Source organism: Schistocerca gregaria, chromosome 5 (genome assembly GCF_023897955.1).
Source record: "Schistocerca gregaria isolate iqSchGreg1 chromosome 5, iqSchGreg1.2, whole genome shotgun sequence".
Classification (NCBI taxonomy): Eukaryota; Metazoa; Arthropoda; class Insecta; order Orthoptera; family Acrididae; genus Schistocerca; species Schistocerca gregaria.
Window position 1 is genome coordinate 492,483,932 of NC_064924.1, and position 25,811 is coordinate 492,509,742.

At 43.6% G+C, this 25,811-nt stretch overlaps 2 protein-coding genes across 6 annotated transcripts in view; one reads left to right on the forward strand and one right to left on the reverse strand.

The window, feature by feature from the left end:
- Positions 1-25,811, forward strand: part of LOC126272722 (V-type proton ATPase 116 kDa subunit a 1) — a 610,777-nt gene that overhangs the window by 29,967 nt on the left and 554,999 nt on the right. Inside the window, exon 2 of one of the 5 annotated variants that reach the window (XM_049975765.1) lies at positions 20,611-20,645. The exons of the other annotated variants lie outside the window; for them this stretch is intronic. The gene's annotated coding sequence lies outside the window, so the exon portion shown is untranslated. The remainder of the gene's footprint in view (positions 1-20,610; positions 20,646-25,811) is intronic. 5 annotated transcript variants of the gene reach the window in all.
- LOC126273395 (ring-infected erythrocyte surface antigen-like) lies at positions 1,509-24,473 on the reverse strand. Its single transcript, XM_049976947.1, has 3 exons — positions 24,432-24,473; positions 9,508-10,058; positions 1,509-1,524 (listed from the first exon to the last, which is right to left on the reverse strand). Exons 1-3 carry the CDS (start codon positions 24,471-24,473, stop codon positions 1,509-1,511), a joined length of 609 nt encoding a protein of 202 aa, XP_049832904.1.

The window sequence follows — 25,811 nt, forward strand, 5'->3', positions numbered from 1 at the left end:
CTGCAGTTACAACTTACAGACATGCATTGTACAGTCAGTTGCATGAAAATAATAGAACATCCAGGGAAATGAAACTTCCTGGTAGATTAAAACTGTGTGCCCGACCGAGACTCGAACTCGGGACCTTTTCCTTTCGCGGGCAAGTGCTCTGCCAACTGAGCTACCGAAGCACGACTCACGCCCGGTACTCGCAGCTTTACTTCTGCCAGTACCTCGTCTCCTACCTTCCAAACTTTACAGAAGCTCTCCTGCGAACCTTGCAGAACTAGCACTCCTGAAAGAAAAGCTCAGATGGCAGAGCACTTGCCCGCGAAAGGCAAAGATCCCGAGTTCGAGTCTCGGTCGGGCACACAGTTTTAATCTGCCAGGAAGTTTCATATCAGCGCACACTCCGCTGCAGAGTGAAAATCTCATTCTGGATCCAGGGAAATATTTCTGCCGGCGGCCGCATTAGGGTATGATGCGAGGTGAAAATCTGTGTATGACTGGGAGTCGGTACTCTGCTTCTCTAGAACGGTTGCTTCATCTGCTCTACCATCCATACAAGCGTCCCGACTGACACAGATTTCCAACTCGTCATACTATGTACCCCTCGATCGCAGTGCGACTTGTATTCTCCCGAAAGGAAACGAAACCTGGAGTGCATCCGCACTGAAGAAATCATGTTTAGGCTGTCAATTGTGAACAACGCTGCACAAGAAGACGTTTATTTGGTTTCCTTTACCGGTTTCGACAGCGTAAACTGTCACCTTCAGAAGTTAAATTGGCTCAAGTCATTGATAAGCCAACGTTAAAATAAGAATCGGACGGTAGTGCCCTGTGATACAGAACCGCTAAAATAGTGAAATCGCTAAAAATATGATACGATAAGCAGCAAACAATACTGTATCAGTATATTGGTAGACTGTCGTCGCACGTATTAGGTACGATTAAAAGCTTATGGTCGAATCAGCAGTTCAACGAAAACAGTACCAGACATTGATGCTTTAGTGAACAGCAAAATAAGTTCATAGTATTCTTTGACATGAATTTATTCTATGTTAAACGCGTGAGTAAAATACTGACGAAAAACATGTTGAAACCAATTTACACGTCGTCCGAAAAAGACATTCATCGTAAAGTTGCATCGATCGCAACAAATATCACGTTTCGTATTTATCTTTCACATGTTCGTTACCTCATCAATTAAAAAAATGTCTCATTTCATTGTCATATCTCGTCAGTGCAACAGTTTCAGGAAATAAATTTGCCACGAAAGACATGAATTTGACGCCATGAAGCGATACGTCTCCGTCTCCGCAGGACTATGAACGACCGTAGAATAGACTTGAAAAAGTTTCTTGTGCCACGCTACGTCGTTCCAATTCTTGCCCTTCCATTTCTCGGAGTGAGCCAGCGGATTGCTCACTGCTGAGGCGTGAGCGCGATCCAGCTAGCCCGAGCTGATACGTAGAACAGGCCGGTCTTAAACGGTTCCGGAAATATTTTACGTGAACAGTTTAACAATCTCAACTTCTGCAGTAGCTGTAAGAATTTTTCACCTCTTAATTATTATATACAGCATTCTTTCTTTTACGACACCAGGAAGTTCTGAACCTGGTCACGAAGGTAACGACGTAGCGTGTCCACCATTCACGAAAGCGCTGATAGCGCACTGTGTGCGACTAAGGTCTTTGACCGAACGGCGTCGTGTTGGTCAGGGTATATCGAAGTTCCGCATTCACTGGACTGGCGGGTGAGAAATCAATGACCTCAGTTTTCTGTTTAGAATGATTCTACAGGAACGATGCAGCAGAATAAGAGAAGAGACATTTGGTGCAGATGAGCCAACATTCCAATCTAATTGCTTGGGTTTTCTAGCCCCTAACAGTTTGTTGTGAATTACACGTGTATGTAAACTTTTAGCTCCACAATAATGGCCTATCACAATTTGCTCTGCAGTTTTGGAAACAAATGGTTAGTTTGTAAGCTTTCTAGATAACTTAATCTCTCCTGAAATACTGAGTTTTCTTAGAAACTTTCTCCTCGTGTAACGTGTCCTGTCGTATTCAGCCGCTGAGCTATACTGACTGTTCATTGGCACGTTACTGAGCTTGTGAACAGTGCCATGAAACAAAACTGTAATATCTGGGCAATGCTGAATTTGACATACTGAAAATAAATCCGAAAAGAAATTAATTTTGTACTCAGTGATAACTATTTAACGGAAATGTAATACTGAAATGCGTTGTGAAGGTTACATAACATGAAGTACAATGTCTGACTTGAAATACCCACAAAATAAAATACTGCTCAACTCTTAAGATAATATCTGTTTAAGGGTGCTTCACTGTTCACTGTAAATTAGCCTGCTTACTAAGCACAAGACCTGAAAATTCTTACTACGTAGTACGTACCATCTGCTCACGATAATGCAAGGAGAGATTTGTCCTGAAAGCAAATTAACTCACCTCATTCTCAGTATGGTATTTTGTTTCTGCTATACTGACGCTCTCGAAAGCAAATTGAAATCGGCAAATGCAGCAGCCAAAGAAAAATAATTTACTCACTACTAAATTTTTCTTTGCTCGTTAGAATCAACCTGTGGCTGCATGTCGCGTAAGATGCAATGTACACACGACAAAATATTTCTCACTCCGCAAAGAATGAGAGTAGAACGATTTTACTTCAAATAAAATCGCTCTTGAACAATTCAAACTCTAATTACGGTCAAAAACAATTTACAACATAACGTAATACTAATAATTACGAAAATCATTCGTTACAAAAATTAGACATTTAAAACAAGTACATTGTCTTCGACATATCGGAAACAAATAGATCAAATTAATACCAATCATGAATGTCACTAGTTATCTGAAGGACAAAGATTGCGTTCAGTTAATAGTTCCGTCAGTTCCTTCACACAAACATTTCATCCTTGGGCATGTATTGGTTGCCTTGAAATATTCCTCCGAAAATCTTCTCCAACCATACTGTCAAGAAAACATCTTAACAAACAAGTTTTCATCTCCATAATAAAATATTCCAGATAACCTCTCCAGATCCACACATATCAGATCTCATTCTCTAAAACTCAATTGCTCACTGCTATGCATCAAGTAAGAAAGTCTTAGCGCACCACAGATTACATTAAAGACATGAGTCAAAGATCTTAAGCCCTACTCGTGCAGTGCGTTCATGTATCTTTGTCCCAGTAACAGTCATAGGCTAACATAACCTGCGACACTTCGCCTCGTTTTTGCTAGCTGCAGTTACCAAGCAAACGACACTTCTGACTATGAAATCGGATGTGCGCTAATACTAACATTTACACTGATTTGTAACACAGTTTTTAAAATAGGGAGTGTATGTAGTGCCATAAAAATCGCCAATAACAAAAAATGACAAGATTTTTCATTCTTTGGTTTGAGGTACGAAACGGTAGATTACAGGACAGTTTATTTATGATTCTCTTGTAACGTAGACTGCAATGACGGATAGAGCAAGAACGGGACGTCAAATGCGAACCAGCAATGGCAATGGCTACACTAGAGAGCCAAAGAAACCGCATTCCATACCTAATATCGTTAGGGACCCCCCGAGCACGCTGAAGTGCCGCAATACGATGTGGCAGGGACTCTGCAAATGTCTGAAATAGTGCTAGAGGGAACTGACATAATGAAACCTGTAGGTCTGTCCCTAAATCCGTAAGAGTACGAGGGGGTGGAGATCTCTTCTGAACAGCGCGTTGCAATGCATCCCAGATATGCTAAATAATGTTCCTCTCTGTGGGGGTTGGTGACTACCGGGAGTGTTTAAAATCAGAAAAGTGTTCTTGGAGCCACTCTGTAGCAATTGTGGACGTGTGTGGTGTCGCATTGTCCTGCTGGAATTGCCCAAGTCCGTCTGAATGTACAATGGACATGAATGGCTGCAGGTGCTCAGGTATTATGCTTCCGTACAAGTCACTTGTCAGAGTCGTATCTAGACGTATCAGGTGTCCCATATCCCTCCAACTGCACACCCCCCACACCATTAAAGAGCCTCCACCAGCTTGAACAGTCCCCTGCTTTCATGCAGGGTCCATGGATTGTTTAGATACCCATCCACGTCCAACCGCTCGGTACAATTTGAAACGAAACTCGTTCGACCAGGCAACATGTCTGCAATTATCAACAGTCCAATGTGGATGTTGTTGGGCCCAGGCGAAGTGTAAAGCTTTGTGTCGTACAATGATCGGCTCCGAAAGCCCAAATCGATTATGTTTCGTTGAATGGTTCGCATGCTGACTCTTGCTGATGGCCCAGCATTGAAATCTGCAGCAGTTTGCGGAAGGGTTGCACTTGTCACGTTGCACGATTCTCTTCAGTCGTCGTTGGTCCCGTTCTTGCAGGATCATTTTCGGCCGCAGCGATGTCTGTGATTTAATGTTTTACAGTATTCCTGATATTCACGGTACACTCGTGGAATGGTCGTACGGGAAAATCCCCACTTTAACGCTACTTCAGAGATGCTGTGTCATATCGCTCGTGCTCCGACTATAACACCACGTACAGAATCGCTTAAATCTCGATAACTTGCCATTTTAGCAGCAATAAGCGATGTAACAAGTGCGCTGGAACTTGTTCTCTTATACAGGCGTTGCCGACCGAAGCGCCGTATTCTGCATGTTTACATATCACTGTATTTGAATACGCATACATATACCAGTTTCTTAGGCACTTCAGTGTATCATCAATTATTGCCCGTAATTTGACGAATAAATTTATGAGAATGTATGTTTGGAGCACAGCATTGTATGGTAGTGAAAAATAACTGCGGAAAAGCGGAACAAAAGAAAACCGAAGCATTTGAGGCGGGGTGCTGCAGACGAAATGTTGAAAATAGGTGGACTAATAAGATAAGGAATGAGGATGTTCTGCGCAAAATCGGAGAGGGGGAAAATATATGGAAACTACTGACAAGGAAAAGGGATAGGATGATATGACATCTGTTACACGAGGGAATGACTTACATGGTACTAGAGAGAGCTGTAGAGAGTAAAAACTACAGCGGAAGACAGAAATTGGAGTACAGCCAGCAGATAATTGAGGACGTAGGTTGCAAGTGTTTTGCTGAGTCTGAAATGAAGAGGTTGGCACAGGAGAGGAATTCTTGGTGGGCCGCATCAGTAACAAGACATACGACGACAAAAAAGACAGGTTAACCAGCCATCAAGGAACGGGACGTTAAAACATTCCACAGTGACCTTCAAGTTGCATCTGCACAGACCATTGATGGAGATCAAAGGGGTGGAACTGGATGTCAATGTCAAGGATTCTGGAGATGTAACTTTCGACTCTGACCTGGGCCGGAGGAAAGTGCCGGAGTCTTAAGCTATTCTCGCAGCGCTCGCTCACGTTTTGGTTGTGGAGTTGCTTTTGTGTCTTCTTCATCCTGCTTGCTTAGATTTCATACCACATTGTGGAAGTTGCATGTGACTTAGGTTTTGTCCTTTGGGCGTTCTTCCGCAAAAAGAGACCTAAACTCTGAAAGCTAAAAATAATGTAGGTTTTAAAATTCATAGATAAAACATACACTTTGCATAAATATCATAAAGAGATAAACAGTGGTTATTAGAAGGCTTTGAAACAATCAAATTGTCATCTCAGTTGAAGGAGAGAAATAGTTGTTTTTGATACTGGGAAAGTCTGCAAAACACAATAGATGCGGTAAAAAGGCTCAGTGTGTTGTATTTCGTTGTCCAGTGGGAATCTACCTTGACTGCTGTACTTAATTACAAAAAGGTAGTTAAATTTTCCACTAACATAATGAGAGAGCGCTGTGGTTAGTGCACTGAACTGGCATGTAGGATGACTTGGAATCAAATCCCTGTGCGCCATCCAGATCCAGGTTTCTAGTGAATCATGTAATACCTTTAGAAAGAAGCCGTGCATTTGTCCACGGCTATTTCGGAGTCATCAGTCATGTAACTGATTTGATGCGGTCCGTCACGAATGCCTCTCCTATGCCAATCTCTTCATCTCGGAGCAGCGTTGCGACCTATGTCTTCATTTATTTTCTGGATTTGTTCAAATTCTTGTCCTGCTTTGTAGTTTTTAACCTCTACAGTCTTAACAGGCGTTCCATCAATCTATCCCTTCTTCCTGTCAGTGTTTCTCATATATTCCTTCTCTCTCAGATTCTCCGGAGAACCACCTCATTCCTTATCTTATTAGTACACCTAATGGTGTACCATAGAGCGCGGTGCTCCAAACGTACATTCTCAGGAATTTCTTCCTCAAATTAAGGCCTATGTTTGGTGATACCAGTAGACTTCTATTGGCCAGGATTGCCCCTTTTTCGTAGTGCTAATCTACTTTTTATGTCCTCCGTGCCACGTCCGACATGGGTTATTTTGTTGCCTAGCTATAAGAATTCGTAACTTAAACTACTTCGCTATCACAAACCCAGATGTTTAGTTTCCCTTTGTTCTCCAATTCTGCTACTTCTCGGTGCTTTCGTCATTCTTCGATTTACTCGTAATCCATATTCTGTATTCATTAGACTGTTCGTACCATCTGGGAGATTTTGATAATTCTTCTCTACTTTCACAGGGTAACAGTGTATTCAGCGAATCATATCATTGCTATCCCTTCACCTCGAATTTTCATTTCAAGACTATAAGAGTACTCAAAGAAGGGTACATATTTAGCAGCCTCAAACATATTCTAAATAGAATATAAGGAAAGGTGTCGCCACGTGAACAAGACAAGGAGAAAGACCCCACAGTGAATGCGAGTGAAGTGGGAATATGTTGTCTTGTATATGTATCATTGGCAACACTCTCACTTAAATGCAGCTTAGAAGTCAGTCCGAGGAGAGTGCGCAAATAGCAAAGTGGTGAAGGTGAGCGCTCACCATAGGCAGGAAATACAGGATTGAGTCCCAGTCCAGCACTGATCATCTCTTATCACTATTGCATAGTAGAACTATACCTTACACAGCAAGGAAGTAGCAGTCAGCGAATTAATTTCGAAAACAAAAAAAGGTGTGGTCCCCGTGGTCTAGGGGTAGCGTCTTTGATTCATAATCATAAACGTCTTCGGTCCCGGGTTCGATCCCCGCCACTGCCTAAATTTTGATAATCAGCGTTGGCGGCCGAAGACTCCCGGCATAAGAAGTCAGCCTCATTCTGCCAACGGCCTTGTCAAAGAGGGCGGAGGAGCGGATAGAGGTTCAGGGAACTCTCTTGTCCTAGGGGTGGGAAATTGCCCCTAAAGGTGGAAGAATCAGCAATGATGAACGACATGAAGATGCAGAAGGCAATGAAACCTCTGCATTAAAGACGTAACGTGTATCCACAGGACATGTGGTCTGTAGTTGAAGAAGTGTCATGATGATCTCTCCATTGGCAGAAGATTCCGGAATAGTCCCCCATTCGGATCCTGAAAGAAAGGATATTGCGGAGACATAGCTAGTGCTAGTTCTGCAAGGTTCGCAGGATAGCTTCAGTAACGTTTGGAAGGTAGGAGACGAGATACTGGCAGAAGTAAAGCTGTGAGCACCGGGCGTGAGTCGTGCTTGGGTAGCTCAGTTGGTAGAGCACTTGCCCGCGAAAGGCAAAGGTCCCGATTTCGAGTCTCGGTCCGGCACGCAGTTTTAATCTGCCAGGAAGTTTCAGATCAGCATTATGTTCCATAGTGAGTACTAACGAGAGCTCTGTAAGCGAAATAAAGGCTCTACGTCTTTCTGAGCCAATTGTGCTAGACCGCACAGAAGTGGAAACAATAATGGACGCCACGTATATACCACGACCATTACCCAAGGCTTCTGTGGTGGGGCCTTTACCATATCCCTCCTTATTTTCTATACGTTTTTCCTTCTTAACACATTTCCTTTGTTTTCAGTTTCTCTCCATTGAGTATATCTTTCGTGTGAGGTCATGGTATACCTCCTAATATCCTGTTGGACCTCATTTTCCTCGGCGTAGTGCAGCAAATGAACGTATCAGACATATGGAGCCATGATGCGTGTACATCCTTCTACAATTGCAGAAGTGTCGCTGGTGCAGAATTTTGTGCACGAACTGATCTCGCGAATATGTCCCATAATTGTTCAATGGGATTCATGTCGGGTGAGCTGGGTGGCCAAATCATTCGCTCGAACCCTCCAGAATGTTCATCAGACCAATTGCGAACAGCTGTGGCCCGTTGACATGGCACATTGTCATCCATAAAAATTACATCTTTGATTGGAACAAGCAGCCGAACATGACTATTTCCAGTCAATGATCGGTAAAATTGAACCAGAGGACCCATTCTATGTAAACACAGCCCACTCCACTATAGAGCCACCGCCAGCTTGTACAGAATCGGCCGGCCTCTGTGGCCGAGCGGTTCTAGGCGCTACAATCCGGAACCGCCTGCTGCTACTGTTGCAGGTTGGAATCCTGCCTCGGGCATGGGTGTGTGTGATGTCCTTAGGTTGGTTAGGTGTGAGTAGTTCTAAGTTCTAGGGGACTGATGACCTGAGATGTTAAGTCCCATAGTGCTTAGAGCCGTTTGAATCATTGTTTGCACAGAGCCTCGTTGACAAATTCGATCCATGGATTCGTGCAGTCTGTGCCACACTCGAATCCTACCATCGACTCTTACCAACTGAAACTGGGGCTCGTCTGCCCAGGGTACGGTTTTCCAGACGCCGGGGTCCAACTGATATGTTCACGAGCCAAGGAGAGGCGCTGTAGGCGATATGCTGTAACCAAAGACACTGGCGCGGATCGTCTGTCACCATAGCCCACTAAGGCCCAAAATTCGCCTAACGGATACGTTCGTCACAGGTCCCACATTGATTTCTGCGATTGTTTCACACATTGTTGCTTGTCTGCAACGCAAACTCCGTTGCTTACGGTCGTTAGGTGAAGCCCATCTGTCACGGCGTTGTCCAAGGTGAGAGGTGATGCGTGAATTTTGATATTCTCGCCACTCTTCGTGACACTGTGGACCTTAGAGTACTGAATTCTCTAACGATTTCCGAATTGAAATATCCCTTGTGTCTAGCTCCAACTACCATTTCGCATTGAAAGTCTATTAATTCCCGCTGTGCAGCCATAATCACGTCGGAAGCCTTCTCTCACCTGAGTACGAACACAGCTCCTCCAATGGAGTGCCCTTTTGTAAATTGTGTACATGATACTACTGCCATCTGTATATGTACGTATTCCTATCCCACGACTTTTATCAACAGATCTTCAGTCTGAGTCGTATGTGCAAGACTGCAGTGATATAAAAACAGTAATCCAATGTATGTTAACTAGCCGTGGCGTGTAGACTCGACGTGTATTCCAATGCCACAACCCAATGGTTGCTGCGATGGGGCCTTGACCACATCTTTCTGTCATCTATTCGTTCTTGCTTCTTTCCGTCCAATAGTTTGTAATTAGGCTGTTTCTGTTTTTATGTTGGTAACGCCACGTAGTGTTCTGTATGGAAATTGCTGACTGCGCTGTGTGCAGTCTGTGGCTGGTTGGACTCGATGTTGGACTCGATGTTGGACTCGATGTTGGACTCGATGTTGGACTCGATGTTGGACTCGATGTTGGACTCGATGTTGGACTCGATGTTGGACTCGATGTTGGACTCGATGTTGGACTCGATGTTGGACTCGATGTTGGACTCGATGTTGGACTCGATGTTGGACTCGATGTTGGACTCGATGTTGGACTCGATGTTGGACTCGATGTTGGACTCGATGTTGGACTCGATGTTGGACTCGATGTTGGACTCGATGTTGGACTCGATGTTGGACTCGATGTTGGACTCGATGTTGGACTCGATGTTGGACTCGATGTTGGACTCGATGTTGGACTCGATGTTGGACTCGATGTTGGACTCGATGTTGGACTCGATGTTGGACTCGATGTTGGACTCGATGTTGGACTCGATGTTGGACTCGATGTTGGACTCGATGTTGGACTCGATGTTGGACTCGATGTTGGACTCGATGTTGGACTCGATGTTGGACTCGATGTTGGACTCGATGTTGGACTCGATGTTGGACTCGATGTTGGACTCGATGTTGGACTCGATGTTGGACTCGATGTTGGAATATTCACTTGTGTAGTGTTGGGCAGTTGGATGTGAACAGCACGTAGCATTGCGCAGTTCAGGGTGTATACGACCCGGGACATCCGGGAAAAACCCGGGAATTTTATCGTCTGGGAAAAACTCGGGAATTTTTCAGAATTCCGGGAATTTTTCATTGTTTTAGTTACCGTTAAATTTTTGTGATTTTGACTGGTAAGAACCAATACCCTAACGAATGATATTACTGTATCCCGCTTCTGCAGATTAATGATGCTGCAGCAAAACAAAAGAGAAAAAAAACGAAAATAAAACTTAGGTCGCAAAGGAAATGCGCCATATACAACAACAAAACACAGTGCTCATACAGGCGACTGCCAACCAAAGTGTGTCAAAGGCCTTAGGAAGAATATGCAATGCTTCCTAACAACAAATTGCCTCAGATGAGTGTGACGTGACAGCTGTTTAAATTAGGTTCATTTAAGCAGTTGTGGGCGGGCTCTTGCGCATGCGCAGTTGAGTCCCGTATGAGGAGTACCTTCCCTCGCTTTTGGCTACAGACGTGTGGCTGGGCGCCACTATCTAAATTTCTCCGGTTCGGAGATCTGGGGCTGATACTCAGAGCACTCTGAGTTGTAGTGGGGCGGTGGATAGTCTCCACGTGACCTGTGCTTACGTTTAGTGATTCTGCTCTTTCCTCTTCGTTTATTGCTCTCACATTAAATGAAAACAAAACGGATTTCTGTGGCCGGGAGCTACCAAATGAATTAAAATACGTTCGCATAATTACGGAAGGCTAAAATACGTTGTTAGTTTGAGGTTTTATTTCTACCTTTCTGACAGTCAAGCATTAATCGTCTTGCAGAACAATGAACTTATTTTTGTCGGTTTGCTAAAACGATTCTGCTTTTATTAATCTTTTACGCAGAGGCAGTCAATTTATTTGAAACGAAGTGTTTAATTTCACACTGTTGGCTAGTTTCAACTTGCATTTCAAGTGCACGTTTTCCATCGTCCAGCTCGTATTGCATTATGCCATAATAAAGAACCAGACAAGAGATAATACAGTACTGGTACTCAAGAAAATTTACATCCGAATCTGGACATAACGATTGTGCACTTTAAGCCGAATTGTGCATTTTAGTATGGTTCACGAAATTCCGATGCTTTTGAAGTATCCTTTGATGTCTTGTTTCTTTTAGACATAATTCAGGATCTTTTAACGTTTTACTACGTACGAAGGTGCGGGCTTCCTGCGTCATCGTATCTGCGCAGGCGCAGTGACGCCTGTTATCTGGCGCTCTCTGGCAACTGCCGAAACGAACCTATTTCTAACAGGTCGCGGGAAAATATTGCGATTGGTGGCTTGAAAAGGGTTACTTTCAAAGTAAATTTCCTTTTACGCAAGATGAACTATGTGCGAGAATGTACGATCAATTTCTTAAATCACAGAGCGTTTGACTCTCATTTAAAAATCAACTCTTTGAGGACAACCATCTAGTCGAATTTCGAGCCTAGAAGATCAGACATTTACACGGACACATTTGTGTGATGTATCATAAAATGTAACACATGCAAAAAGATTAGCATTATATGTGAAAGCTTAGCTTCTCTTGCAGCTTATTAATCTTCAAAACCAATATTATTTATGAAAGCTTTGTTTTTGTTGTAGCAATACTGTGTGTATTATTTCAAACTATTAACTTTCCTTTTTTGTGTGTTCGCGCAACTTAAGTGATCTTGCTATTGGTTGACTACATGAAGTACATAAAGTGTCCTGTGATCAGGTGGTGAGATCACGTGACATGAGCCATGACTGGCTTACAAAAGCGCATCGCAAACTCGATTTCATTGCTTCGGAAAGTAACATGCAATGTTTGGTGGAATTCGAATTTATACCTCCGTAACACGAAACAATGTAGCGTACATGTTGCTGCACATCAGATATTTCCAAAACGTGTTATTCCTTCTGGGTTTCGTTTTCTAAAGTGCCGACAAATTCTACGCCTGTGTAGAAAACCATAAACATTCTAAGGACTGAGAAGTTTTACAGTGCCGAGGAAAAGTATACTGGCACTTAAAACGGAAAAAGTGTATTTTCACCCGGGAGAAAGCGTATTTTCAACTGGGAAATCCGGGAATTATTTTTTCCTTGTCCATGTATACACCCTGGGAGCTGGAGGTGAGCCGCCAGCAGTGATATATATATATTATTATTATTATTGTGCTTTTACGGCCTCTTTGGACCACTTCAGTCAATTTCTTTCCGGTCTTACTAAGATTCCTCATTGTTTTTTCCTTCTTGGCTTTCCAGTATTTCTTCATTCTATCCTATCTTTGTTTTCGTTCCTCTTCTGAAAATACCCTTTTAGTTTCCTTTTAGTTGTTTCTCTTTTATCAAATATTGGCAAGAATCTAATATTTCTATTTTTTAATTTATTTACTTGTTTTGATTTGGTTTTCAAGTCCTCCAGCGTTAAGTCTAGTTCTTTCATGTCTTTTATTTCCTTTATTCAGACAAGTTGTTGTTTTTGTTTCCAGAGATTCTCCAAAATTTTGATTATTAATCTGTCTTCAGGTGTTCTCAATAGATGGCCAAAAAATGATATTCTCTTCTTTCTCATGGTATCCGTTACCGGTTCTATCTCCTGATATACTACTGCATTTGGGACAATACGCCATTCTCCCGCTTTTTGGTACTTTTTATTGATGCATGTTCTTATTATTCTTCTTTCTATTTTTAGAATTTATTTGTGTTGTTCTTTTGATTTAGCTTAAACAGGTTTTCACTTCCATAGGTTATTTCTGGTTGGACAACAGTCTTGTAATGTTTTAATTTTGTATTTATTGACAAACATTTTTTGTTGTATGTGTTTCTGGATACTTTTTGGGCTCTTGATAATTTATTAGTTCTCTCTGTTCAGGACATTTTTTTCATTTAAGTTATAGGTTACATTTTCTCCAAGGTACTTAAATTGTTTTACAATTTCTATATCAGTCCAACACATCTGTACACTATTTATTACAAGGGGGTATGTTGCCATTTTTGTTTTTTTTCAAATGAAATTGTTAATCCCACTTTTCCTTATATAATATACTCCTGGAAACTGAAAGAAGAACACCGTGAATTCATTGTCCCAGGAAGGGCAAACTTTATTGACACATTCCTGGGGTCAGATACATCACATGATCACACTGACAGAACCACAGGCACATACACATGCAACAGATCATGCACAATGTCGGCACTAGTACAGTGTATATCCACCTTTCGCAGCAATACAGGGTGCTATTCTCCCATGGAGACGATCGTAGAGATGCTGGATGTAGTCCTGTGGAACGGCTTGCCATGCCATTTCCACCTGGCGCCTCAGTTGGACCAGCGTTCGTGCTGGACGTGCAGACCGCGTGAAACGACGCTTCATCCAGTCCCAAACATGCTCAATGGGGGACAGATCCGGAGATCTTGCTGGCCAGGGTAGTTGACTTACACCTTCTAGAGCACGTTTGGTGGCACGGGATACATGCGGACGTGCATTGTCCTGTTGGAACAGCAAGTTCCCTTGCCGGTCTAGGAAAGGTAGAACGATGGGTTCGATGACGGTTTGGATGTACCGTGAACTATTCAGTGTCCCCTCGACGATCACCAGAGGTGTACGGCCAGTGTAGGAGATCACTCCCCACACCATGATGCCGGGTGTTGGCCCTGTGTGCCTCGGTCGTATGCAGTCCTGATTGTGGCGCTCACCTGCACGGCGCCAAACACGCATACGACCATCATTGGCATCAGGGCAGAAGCGACTCTCATCGCTGAAGACGACACGTCTCCATTCGTCCCTCCATTCACGCCTGTCGCGACACCACTGGAGGCGCGCTGCACGATGTTGGGGCGTGAGCGGAAGACGGCCTAACGGTTTGCGGGACCGTAGCCCAGCTTCATGGAGACGGTTGCGAATGGTCCTTGCCGATACCCCAGGAGCAACAGTGTCCCTAATTTGCTGGGAAGTGGCGGTGCGGTCCCCTACGGCACTGCGTAGGATCCTACGGTCTTGGCGTGCATCCGTGCGTCGCTGCTGTCCGGTCCCAGGTCGACGGGCACGTGCACCTTCCGCCGACCACTGGCGACAACATCGATGTACTGTGGAGACCTCACGCCCCACGTGTTGAGCAATTCGGCGGTACGTCCACCCGGCCTCCCGCATGCCCACTATACGCCCTCGCTCAAAGTCCGTCAACTGCACATACGGTTCACGTCCACGCTGTCGCGGCATGCTACCAGTGTTAAAGACTGCGATGGAGCTCCGTATGCCACGGCAAACTGGCTGACACTGACGGCGGGGGTGCACAAATGCTGCGCAGCTAGCGCCATTCGACGGCCAACACCGCGGTTCCTGGTGTGTCCGCTGTGACGTGCGTGTGATCATTGCTTGTACAGCCCTCTCGCAGTGTCCGGAGCAACTATGGGGGTCTGACACACCGGTGTCAATGTGTTCTTTTTTCCATTTCCAGGAGTATATAATATGAGTTTTTATAGGTTACTATAAGCGGACGATCTGGACGTGTGTCCGCCAGAAAAAGGAAATTTGTAAAGATGAGTCATATATAAAGGCTTTTCAAAGCCTCGCATTACCAAGCAGGGTATTCTGACTACCCCAGGTTGATCTTACATTCTGACATTACACGAGTCAGTATTTCATCAGCAAGTATGGATGTCCAAAGAACTTTCTAGCAAAGAGTTCATGGAAATTCTATACAATTCTGACGTCAGTGACGAAGAAAATTAATGGGACATTGATAATGAACTGAATGAATTTATAGAACCTCTTGACAAAGACCAGACCATATCATAGCATCAGATGAAGCTGATGATGAAATATCAGAAGAGACTACTAATTCACGTGAACAAGCAGTAGTAGTAGTAGTAGTAGTAGTAGTAGTAGTAGTAGTAGTAGTAGTAGTAGTAGTAGAAGAAGAAGAAGAAGAAGAAGAAGAAGAAGAACTGGAGATTTGTTTGTTTCTAGAAGTGGACTACAAATTTCTAGTGAACCACCAAAAGGTGGGCACCATCGACGTCACAACATTTTGAACGTAACACCTGACCCAGTGGATGATGGAAAAACAATCAAACAATAACAGACATTTTTAATATTTATCTCACCGGAAATCATGAGCATCATTGTAGAACAAGCGAACAGGGAACTCAAACGAGTAATTTCTTTGTGTAATGCAGCTCATTCTTCGAACAAAATGACATGAATGACATGGAGAGATATAAATGCAGCTGAAGTGTACGCTGTATTAGCAATTCCTTCAGGAGCTGGTCGAACTCATGGACATCGCACAAGTGCTTCCGATCTGTGGGGAGGTAATGTTGCCTTTCGGCAACCATTCTTTTCTGCTGCCATGTCAAGAAACCGACTTTGGATATACAGAAATTCTTGCGATTTGACAACAGAGGCACAAGAGCATAGAGAATTAAAGAAACCAAGGACAAGCTACAAGCCATCAGGGTAGTGTTCAACAAATTTCATTCTAACTTGTGCAACAACTTCTATTCTTAAGAATACGTGACTATTGATGAACGATTAGCAACCTACCGATGAAGCTGCCCATTTAGGGTTTATATGAAGATAAAGTCTGGCAAGTATGGCATTAAAATTTGAGTTGGTGCTGATGTGAAGACATCTTACCTATTACGGATCCAGATTTACGCAGAAATGGTGGACAATACTCGGGAAGTGAAACAAGGACAGAGAGTTGTTTTGGATCTGATGGAACCGTTTCTGAATAACGGTCATGGTGTAACAACTGATAATTTTTTCACCAGTTTTCCATTGGCTGTTGAACTAATAAAACGAAACACACTGGTTGGTACCTTGGGTTCCAATAAGAAAGATTCCGAAGGAATTCTTGCCAAACAGAAAGAGAGTTCACTCTTCAATGTTTGGTTTCACAAATGACTTGACTAGTTTCCTATGTTCCAAAGAAGGGAAAGGCAGTAATACTACTCTCTACTCAGCACAATGAGAGACACTTGAGTGGTCAAGAAAGTGAACACAAACCCGACATCATACTTCACTAAAACAAAACCAAAGGTGCTGTAGATAATGGGGACAAAATGACAAGAGAATACAGTTGTTAGAGGAACGAGGCGATGGCCACTAAGAATCTTCATGGAAATGATGGATATTGCAGAACTGAATGCATAGATTCTGTACACTCAAAGATTTCCTGAATGGCAGAAGAATAACCGAAGCCGGAGTAAACTTCACGGCTGAACTGGCATTTGGACTCAGCAAAGGCAACACGGAAGAAAGAGCCAGAAATATCAACGGTCTTCATAAAGATGTAAAAGACGCACTGAAAGCTTGTGATATTGCAATTCCTACAGCAGTGATCCAGACCCAGTGTCCCAAGTTACCAACGCCACAACGATGTCAAGATTGCAAGAGAAACGATGATCGTAAAACAAGATTCTGTTGTGTAATGTGCAAGAAACCTGTTTGTAATATACACAGAGAAGAAACTGTTACTGCGAAGTGCATGCAGTGCAAAAATGTACTTGACTGAAAAGTTGAAAAAGTCTTGTGTTATTTTACTGTAGCGACTGTTGAGGTACATAGATTATTAATTTTCTGTTCGTTAAGTACTAAATCTAGTGAAAGACATAATTTTTTTGTACTTTGTAATCTGATTAAATACTTCTAATAACCTGAAAAGCTGTTTTTCAATACTAAATAAATCCATTCAATGGAAATAGCAAAATCTGAGAAATATTACAATGAAACACACAACTCTTTTGGGGTAGTCCAAATACCCCGCTTGGTAAAATAGAGGTGTGAAAAAGCTTGGTAACGTGAGGGTTAAGGTAAATACATAGTTTGTTCTCTGTCTAAATCTTTCCTCTGCTAACTATGCCTATCAGTAGTTAGTGCCTTCAGTAGTTAGAATCTTGTACTTAGCTGGCAGTATTGGTGCTAGCTGTATTGCAGTAGTTCGAGTAACGAAGATTTTTGTGAGGTAAGTGATTCATGAAAGGTATAGGTTATTGTTAGTCAGGGCCATTATTTTGTAGAGATAATTGAGTCAGATTGCGTCGCGCAAAAATATTGTATGTCAGTTTAGTGATGATCAGAATAAGTAAACTGTTTTGAGTACGTTGAGTTTCGCTCAGTTGTTTGAAAAGCAAATAACGTAGAAGTTTACCAGCATAGTCATTCATAATTTTTCTAATAGGATGTTTTAAGTTAAATGTCCCCAGTTTTGCTGCATAGTTCCTATAGTTCGAATTAAGTGGTAACAGGCTGCACAAAACACGAACTGAGCTGTCACTGATTCAGTTATTGCACTATAAAATAACATAGAATACACAAATAGTTAATGAGTGTATTTATGATTTTCACTTCTGTAATTAATGGAATGTAAGAGTCCGTAATAGTATCTAACAGCTGGTCTTGAAGTTAATTTGAAAAACAAGCTAGCCGGCCGGAGTGGCCGAGTGGTTCTAGGCGCTATATTCTGGAACCGCGCGACCACTACGGTCGCAGGTTCGAATCCTGCCTCGGGCATGGATGTGTGTGATGTCCTTGGGTTAGTTAGGTTTAAGTAGTTCTAAGTTCTAGGGGACTGATGACCTCAGAAGTTAAGTCCCATAGTGCTCAGAGCCAAAAACAAGCTCTTACTCCTTCAGTAATGACATTGTTATTGACGAGACGTGTAAGCGTAACTATCTCCCGTTGTTCCCTTGGTGTCCAAGAATAGTACAGCGTTTATGTAATCGGCAGCATCGCTAGGCGTTAGTATTTGAAAACAGCGTGGTATGTTGGTTCTTCTGTAGCGCCTGTTGCTTTCTGTCTCAGGCTTGGTGGGGAAAGGAGCATCCGCTGCCTTGAGCAGCTCAGAGTGGAGGGGGAAAGCCGCGCGTCTGCCCTAACGGATATTCGAGTCTGCAAGGCGACCGCCGGAGACAGGAAAGCGCATCGCTCTAACCTGAGAGAGAGAGAGAGAGAGAGAGAGAGAGAGAGAGAGAGAGAGAGAGAGAGAGCGCGAGCGGTGGGGGGGGGGGGGGGGGGGGGGAAGAGCGGTGTTATCTTCCTGTGTCAGCCTACTGACAGCGCTCGTTTGCGAGATGAAGACATTCGCCTTTCCTATTCTCTCTTTCGCAACGTTTTGAGCTGTATAAGCCTTTACAACTCCAACTCGTTAAACGCTACATCGCCGAAAGTCTCCAGGCACTCCTGACAGGCTGTGTGTGGCGTCAGTCTACGCGTCTGACAATACAGCAAGCACCAAAATAGTACAACGTCTCATGAAAAGCATCTGGGCGGCATATAGCGTATTGTGTATGGAACCGGGGACCTAGAAACGGCCGAGAGGCTTCGCCCCGGCGAAGCCCTCGGTGGTAAAGAAAATAAATTGTAAAGAAAATAAATTGCGCATATCCGTGAAGCTCCCTACGAGCTAAGCGATATCTAAATTTATTATGCAGTAGAGAAATTAACAACCACCATTGCACCCAGAAGCTCCGACGTCACTGAATGGATTGGTGCCATGCGGTCATACAGGCACTCCCATTAAGGTGGCGTAAGGCCATCGCATTGAACGGAGATCACGCTGAAAAATAGGATTTGTAGCCAAAAGAGCTGGGAAGTAATATCGCGTACTGTAATCCAGAATGAAGCCAACCTGCTTTTTGAAGGAAAAAAAATTGTTGCATTGCTTACAGAATGCCCCTCGTAGGTCCCATTTTCCTTTCAGGTATTAGGTCTTTCATGTGGCCGAACACTAGTAGGAAAAACTCCAGGCTCTTCTGGAACCCCCGCAGTGTGTCGGTGTGTCACGAAAACAAATCAAAATAATGATTAATAAGACGTAAAGGCACAAGATAAGTTTCTGTAGTAGGAGTGAGCTCGGCGAGAATGGATCAAGTTTCGTTGTTAGCAGACGATGCCACAGTCGCTCGCATCTGCGCATTCGCAGTGTTCAGCATAGTCAAGATTTAGAACTCTACACTCTTCACAGTCAATTGATAATAGACGCCCTGACCCACTCGCGACGTGGTTGGCCGCTGATCTACACGTTAGCAGGTGACGCGCATCCGCAACGAGTCACTTTTGTCTTCAAGGTTGTTCGTGTCAAAGGTTCTCTAAGGCGGACCATACAAACCAGTTATCAGACATCCTTCTCAGCTATTCATTACACATCAGGTGGAGAGTTCAATGACAGAATCATTCATAGACGACTACAGTGTTCCCGTGGTCGTTCTAAGCAGATGATCTACAAAGACGAATGAGCAACGTCCCTTATCTAGATCTACAGAACGATGTCACTGGTTTGTGCAGCGCTGGAAGGCACCGAGTTCGAGTCTCGGTCCGGCACACAGTTTTAATCTGCCAGGCAGTTTCATACCAGCGCACACTCGGCTGCACAGTGCAAATTTCATTCTAGAAACATCCCCCGGTCTGTGGCAAAGCCATGTCTCCGCAGTATCCTTTCTTCCAAGAGTGCAAGTTTCGTAGGAGAGCTTCTGTGAAGTTTGGAAGGCAGGAGACGAGGTAATGGCGGAAGCAAGGCTGCGACGACGGGTCGTAAGTCGTGCTTGGGTGGCTCAGATGGTAGAGAACTTGCCCGCGAAAGGCAAAGGTCCCAAGTCAGAGTCCCTGTACGTCACACAGTTTTAATCTGCCAGGCAGTTTCATACCAGCGCACACTCCGCTGCAGAGTGAAAATTTCATTCTCGATTGTCGGATATGATCAGTCTGGTGGTCTAGATGTTATAGTAAGGAGAAGCACAATGTTGCATGGGCGTACTGATCTCCATATCTTTGAGCACGGTACAATCAACAGCGTTACTGCGACACTTTACTGCTTCCTATGTTCAGGGGTGCACTCGGGAATCGCTTCATTTTTACGCTCCTAGAATAAAAATCCGCTTCAGTTGTCAATAATTTTCTTAATTTATTCCACGACCAGTGTCACACTTGGAGATGAACCTTTAAGCTTCGAAACCGGCCGTCGAATAAACTAAGAAAATTATTAGCGACTGAAACGGATCTTTATTCTATAAATACGTTTCTCAGTTTCCGATGTCCACCTGATCAAATATTTTGTTCTATGGATGACAGCACGGGATCATGTCGAACTGCACAGGTGAAGCAGCTCGTAGAACGAGAGGATATTTGGCGAATGGCCGCCTGGCCTTCCCGTTTTCCGGACTGAAATCACGTGTAGCATTTGCGGGGATGCGTTGGAGAGAAACACTGTAGCACTTCAACATGCACAAACGACCATTCGACAGTTGTCAACCGCACTGGTGGAGGAAGGGGACGGCCTACCACGAGAACACCTTAACCAGTCTTGCGGCCATGGAGCCACGTTGCTGAGCATGCATTGCCGTCCGTGGTAATCACACAACCTATTAAGAACTATATCTCGTCTATTCTTATCTTTGATTAGTGTCTTTCCTGTTCATCCCATTGCATATGTCTGTCAGTTATTTTCTGTATTATATTTTAGCATTTGTTTCTGAGTGGTCCAAGTTTTATCTAGTTATGTTACTTTGCAGTGACGCATCACGCGGAAGCTACTCTCATCCTTAAGGTTTGTACACCAGTACTATACTTCAGATGAATGTGTAAATCTCAAAATATTTATAAATGTTCATGTGTCATCACTAAAAAAAAGAACAGAATAATAATGGGAAACCGCTTATTGCAGTCACTAGTGCGCTTTGCTTCAAAATGGTTCAAATGGCTCTGAGCACTATGGGACTTAACATCTGAGGTCACAGTCCCCTAGAACTTAGAACTACTTAAACCTAAATAACCTAAGGACGTCACACACATCTATGCCCGTGGCAGGATTCGAACCTGCGACCGTAGCGGTCGCGCGGTTCCAGACTGTAGCGCGTAGAACCGCTCGGTCACAACGGCCGGCGCTTTGCTTAAAGTGTTTCTGAAACTGGCCACTAGATTGCAACACCGACCAAGGAGCTTCAGCTCGATAGCCGCGCGGTTTCAGGCGCCTTGTCACGGTCCGTTTGGCTGCTCCGTTCGGAGGTTACAGTTCTGCCTCAGGCATGGGTGTTAGTGTGTTGTCCGTAGCGTAGCTTAATCTGTTAGTTGAAGTAGTGTGTAGGCTTAGGGACCTATGACCTCAGCGGTTTGGTCCCATAAGACGTTGCTGTTGTTGTTGTTGTTGCTGCTGCTGCTGCTGCTGCTGCTGCTGCTGCTGCTGCTGCTGCCTTCAGTCCTGAGACTGGTTTGATGCAGCTCTCCATGCTACTCTATCCTGTGCAAGCTGCTTCATATCCTAGTACGTACTGCAGCCTACATCCTTCTGAATCTGCTTAGCGTATCCCTCTCTTGGTCTCTCCCTACGATTTTTTCCCTCCACGCTGCCCTCCAATACTAAATTGGTGATCCTTTGATGCCTCAGAACATGTCCTACCAACCGATCCCTTCTTCTAGTCAAGTTGTGCCACAAACTACTCTTCTCCCCAATTCTATTCAATACCTCCTCATTAGTTATGTGATATACCCATCTAACCCTGTCTCACTCCCTACCCAACCACTGCTTCCCTTTCATGTCCGTAGAGTCTTACAACTGCCATCTGGTTTCTGTACAAATTGTAAATAGCCTTTCGCTCCCTGTTTTTTACCTCTGCCACCTTCAGAATTTGAAAGAGAGTATTCCAGTCAACATTGTCAAAAGCTTTCTCTAAGTCTACAAATGCTAGAAACGTTAGGTTTACATTTCCTTAATCCAGCTTCTAAGATAAGACGTAGGGTCAGTATTGCCTCACGTGTTCCAATATTTCTACGAAATCCAAACTGATCTTCCCCGATTTCGGCTTATGCTAGTTTTACCATTCGTCTGTAAAGAATTCGTGTTACTATTTTGTAGCTGTGGCTTATTAAACTCCTACTTCAGTAATTTTCACATCTGTCAACACCTGCTTTCTTTGGGATTGGAATTATTATGTTCTTCTTGAAGTCTGAGGGTATTTCGCCTGTCTCATACATCTTGCTCACCAGGTGGCAGAGTTTTATCAGGGCTGGCTCTCCCAAGGCATCAGCTAATGGAATGTTGTCTATTCCCGGGGCCTTGTTTCGGCTTAGGTCTTTCAGTGCGCTGTCAAACACTTCACGCAGTATCATATCTCTCATTCAACTTCATCTACATTCTTTTCCATTTCCATAATATTGCCCTCAAGTACATCGCCCTTGTATAGACCCTCTATATACTCCTTCCACCTTTCTGCTTTCCCTTCTTTGCTTAGAACTGGGTTTCCATCTGAGCTCTTCATATTCATACAAGTGCCTCTCTATGATCCAAAGGTCTTTCCACAAATTAAAAAAAATGCAAGTAGCTTTATGCGTTTCTAGGTACATTATTCTCAAGGTAAATACGAGAATGAATTGTATCCGCTGTTCTGAAATTTGCTGTCAGATTAAAACAGTGTAGCATCGGGAAACAGAATCTGAACCTTTGCTTTCACGGGCGAATATTCTAATGTTTGAACTATCCAGGAAAGATCGCGACCCGCCCTCGCAGATATGAAAGCTTCCCTAAATTTTGCAATATGATGAGTCATGTGTGGATAGCGTAGTCGGTGAGAGCACGAAACGCAAGGTTTTGGGTTCGTTCTAGGTCCATCAAACTGTTCTAATGTCAGCATGTTTCCTATAAGTAATTTAATCGTTTCAAAAAGTAACGTATGTTAAATTCTTCTTATGAAATGCTGAATACAGTACAGTAGCATCGTATTTTAACGTACGTCCAGTGTTCGTCAGATTAAGTACTTCAGTGGCAGACAACGCTGAAATCAGCTAGGACACAGCTTGGGACATAGAGCAGACATACTAGCAGACCAAAGTGTTTGATCGATTCGTCAAATGTGACTGTATACGAGGTGAGACAATAAAGTAATGAGACTGATTTTCTTTGCAAGATGTGGCAACCCTGCAGGCTTGCGTAGGCACAATATCTTTGACCTTGGTCTATAAGCTTCTTCTAGTCCAAGCAGCACGTCGATGCAACTGCTCAGTCGTGAGTTGTGCTGTAACAAGTTAAGACGTGTTTGTGTGTCTCATCATGGAAATGGAACCGCATAATATTGCGCAACGATATGCCATTGCTTTTTGCGTTAAATTGGGTGAAAACGTGATAACGTACAGTAAGCCTCAGAAGGCTTTTGGAGAGGAAGTTGTCAAGAGCTCAAGTGTTTCGTTGGTATAAAATGTGTAGTGAAGGCTGAATGAATGCTGAAGATGGAGACCGCAGTGGACGACCATCAACCTCATGGACGGGTGTCAATTTGGCCAGGGTGCGTGTGAACTCGTATGATCTGATGGAAGATTATCCGTGAAAATGATTTCAGAACTGAACATTAATCGAAAAACAGTTGGTTTAATAATAACTGAAGATTTTGGTATGAGAAAGGTTTGTGCAAAAATTGTCCCCAAAAATCTCACACCGCCACAGCGAGAAACACGGAAAAATGTGGCAGCCGATCTGTTAGAGCAAACGGAAATCACTCCAGAATTATTGAGCCGTGTTATCACTGGTGATGAAAGTTGGTTTTTTCAGTACTATCCAGAGACAAAACGCTAAAGTTCGCAATGGCGCTGAAAGGGATGACCCAGACACAAAAAAGCTCGCATGTCAAAGTAAAAAGTGAAATGTATGCTTGTGCTTCTTTGATTCGAAGGGAATTGTTCATAAAGAGTGAGTTAACCAAAGAGTGGGTTAACCAATATTACTACAAAGGAATTTTAGAAAGAATTCATCTTCGTGTCCGGCAACATTGCTGATAATTGGATTCTGCATCACGATAATGCGTCATCCAATACTGCTCTGTCAGTACAGCAATTTTTAATCTCGAAACAAATTTCAGTACTACCACAGCCACCTTATTTACCAGATACCGCTCCGTGCGACTTTCCTCTATTTCCATGAGTCAAATCGGCGGTCAAGGGACACCATTTTCAAACATGATGTCCAAAAAGCTGTAAAGGGTCGTGGAGGATATTACAAAAGATGAGTTCCAGAAATGTTACCAACAATGGAAGAAGCGCTGGAAAAAGTGTGTGCAATCAGGAGAGAACTACTTTGAAGGAGACAACACTAAACTTGACTAAAACGGTAATCAGCATTTTTTTCCACATCAGTCTCATTACTTCATTGCCGCACTTCGTAGGTTGGTTGGTAACAGAATTTCCTTCGAGAGGTAAGATTTGGGTTAGAGCTCTGTTCAGGCTTACGGTTTTGATCCCTTGGGACTATTCATAGCTGCACTTTTGCTTTTCCACCCGGTTTCCATGGTCTTTGGAAAGGGAGGTTATTATAAAAAGGCGGAGAAGAAGCGGAGACTAAAAGTATTACGTTCCGCTGTATCTGGATCAGTTTGACAATAGCTGCATGCATGTTTGAGAGCGGAAAGCGCATTGGTTTCTGTCTTGTTTCTAGTTGCCGTCCATTAACGGCCACCGCCTCGCGGCTGGTGTAGTAGTGGAGTGAGCTTTTTAACGGTCAAACCCGACCAGGCGTGTCACAGTGTGCAGGCATTTTGCAACCGGCATCTCCAGCTGAGCGTAACTGTAGAGCAACAGCGGAGAATGTGGCGCACAATAGCGTTCCCACCCACGCGGGCCTTTTGCGCCGCTGCTGGCAAAGCCGCCACAGAAACCCCGCTGCGATCAAATCACTTCAAGCTTACATAGACAATGCAGTGCTCACACTCGTGCAAGGAACGACCGCTACTTCAGATGAAAACGGTCACTGGTTACAATGCAGAATATGCAGCTGATCTTAAGTGAATCTGTTGTAGGAGAATATTGATTTTATTTTCTTTACATATCTCTGCCGTGGGTCACACAAGTGGTTTTGACTTCATAACAGGTCTCCATCATATGGTGTATTGAAATGAAAGTAGCAACTGAGAGTAAATGAAGAAAAACTAAAGTAATGAGAAGTAACAGAATTAGAACAGCGAGAAAACATCATGACAGATGATCACGAAATAGATGAAGTTAAGGAATTTTTCTGCCTAGGCAGAGAAATAACCCATTACGCACGGAGCAAGGAGGCCATGAAAATAAGACTAGCAGTAGAAGTCTACTAGCATCCTAGGTCTCAGTTTGAGTAAGAAATTTCTGAGAACGTACGTTTGGGACACTGCGTTTTACGGTATGAAACTGTGGGAAAGCTGGTACAGAACAGAATCGAAGAATTTGAGTTGTGGTGCTGTACAAGAATGTTGAAAATTAGTTGGACTATAAGCAACGAGGTGATTCTCCGCAGAATCGGTGAGGAAAGGAATGTATGGAAAACACTGAGAGGAAGAACGGCCGGGGTGGTAGGGCATCTGGTACTAGAGGCAGGTGTAGAGGATAAAAACTAGAGGAAGATAGAGATTGGAGTACATCCAGCAAGTAATTGAGGACGTAAGTTGTTAGTGCTACTCTGAGGTGAAGAAGTTGACACATAAGAGGAATTCCCGCGGGAGTGCATAAAATCAGTCAGAAGACCGATGGATTTTTTTTTTTTTTTTTTTTTAAAGGGGATAGCAATAGTCATCCTTTCGGAGGCTAGTTCCCTTGTTGAATGGCTAGTTAGGCCTACGCCAGCTTCACTTTCAGCCGACAATTTTCAGTGTTACTACTGGCCCTCAGAAATACTGTATCGATCCCGGGGCACTCAGTCCCCACTGTACTTCACCCCCGTAAGCCATCTTCTGCTTTGCGGCGTTGCCCGCCTCCCGCG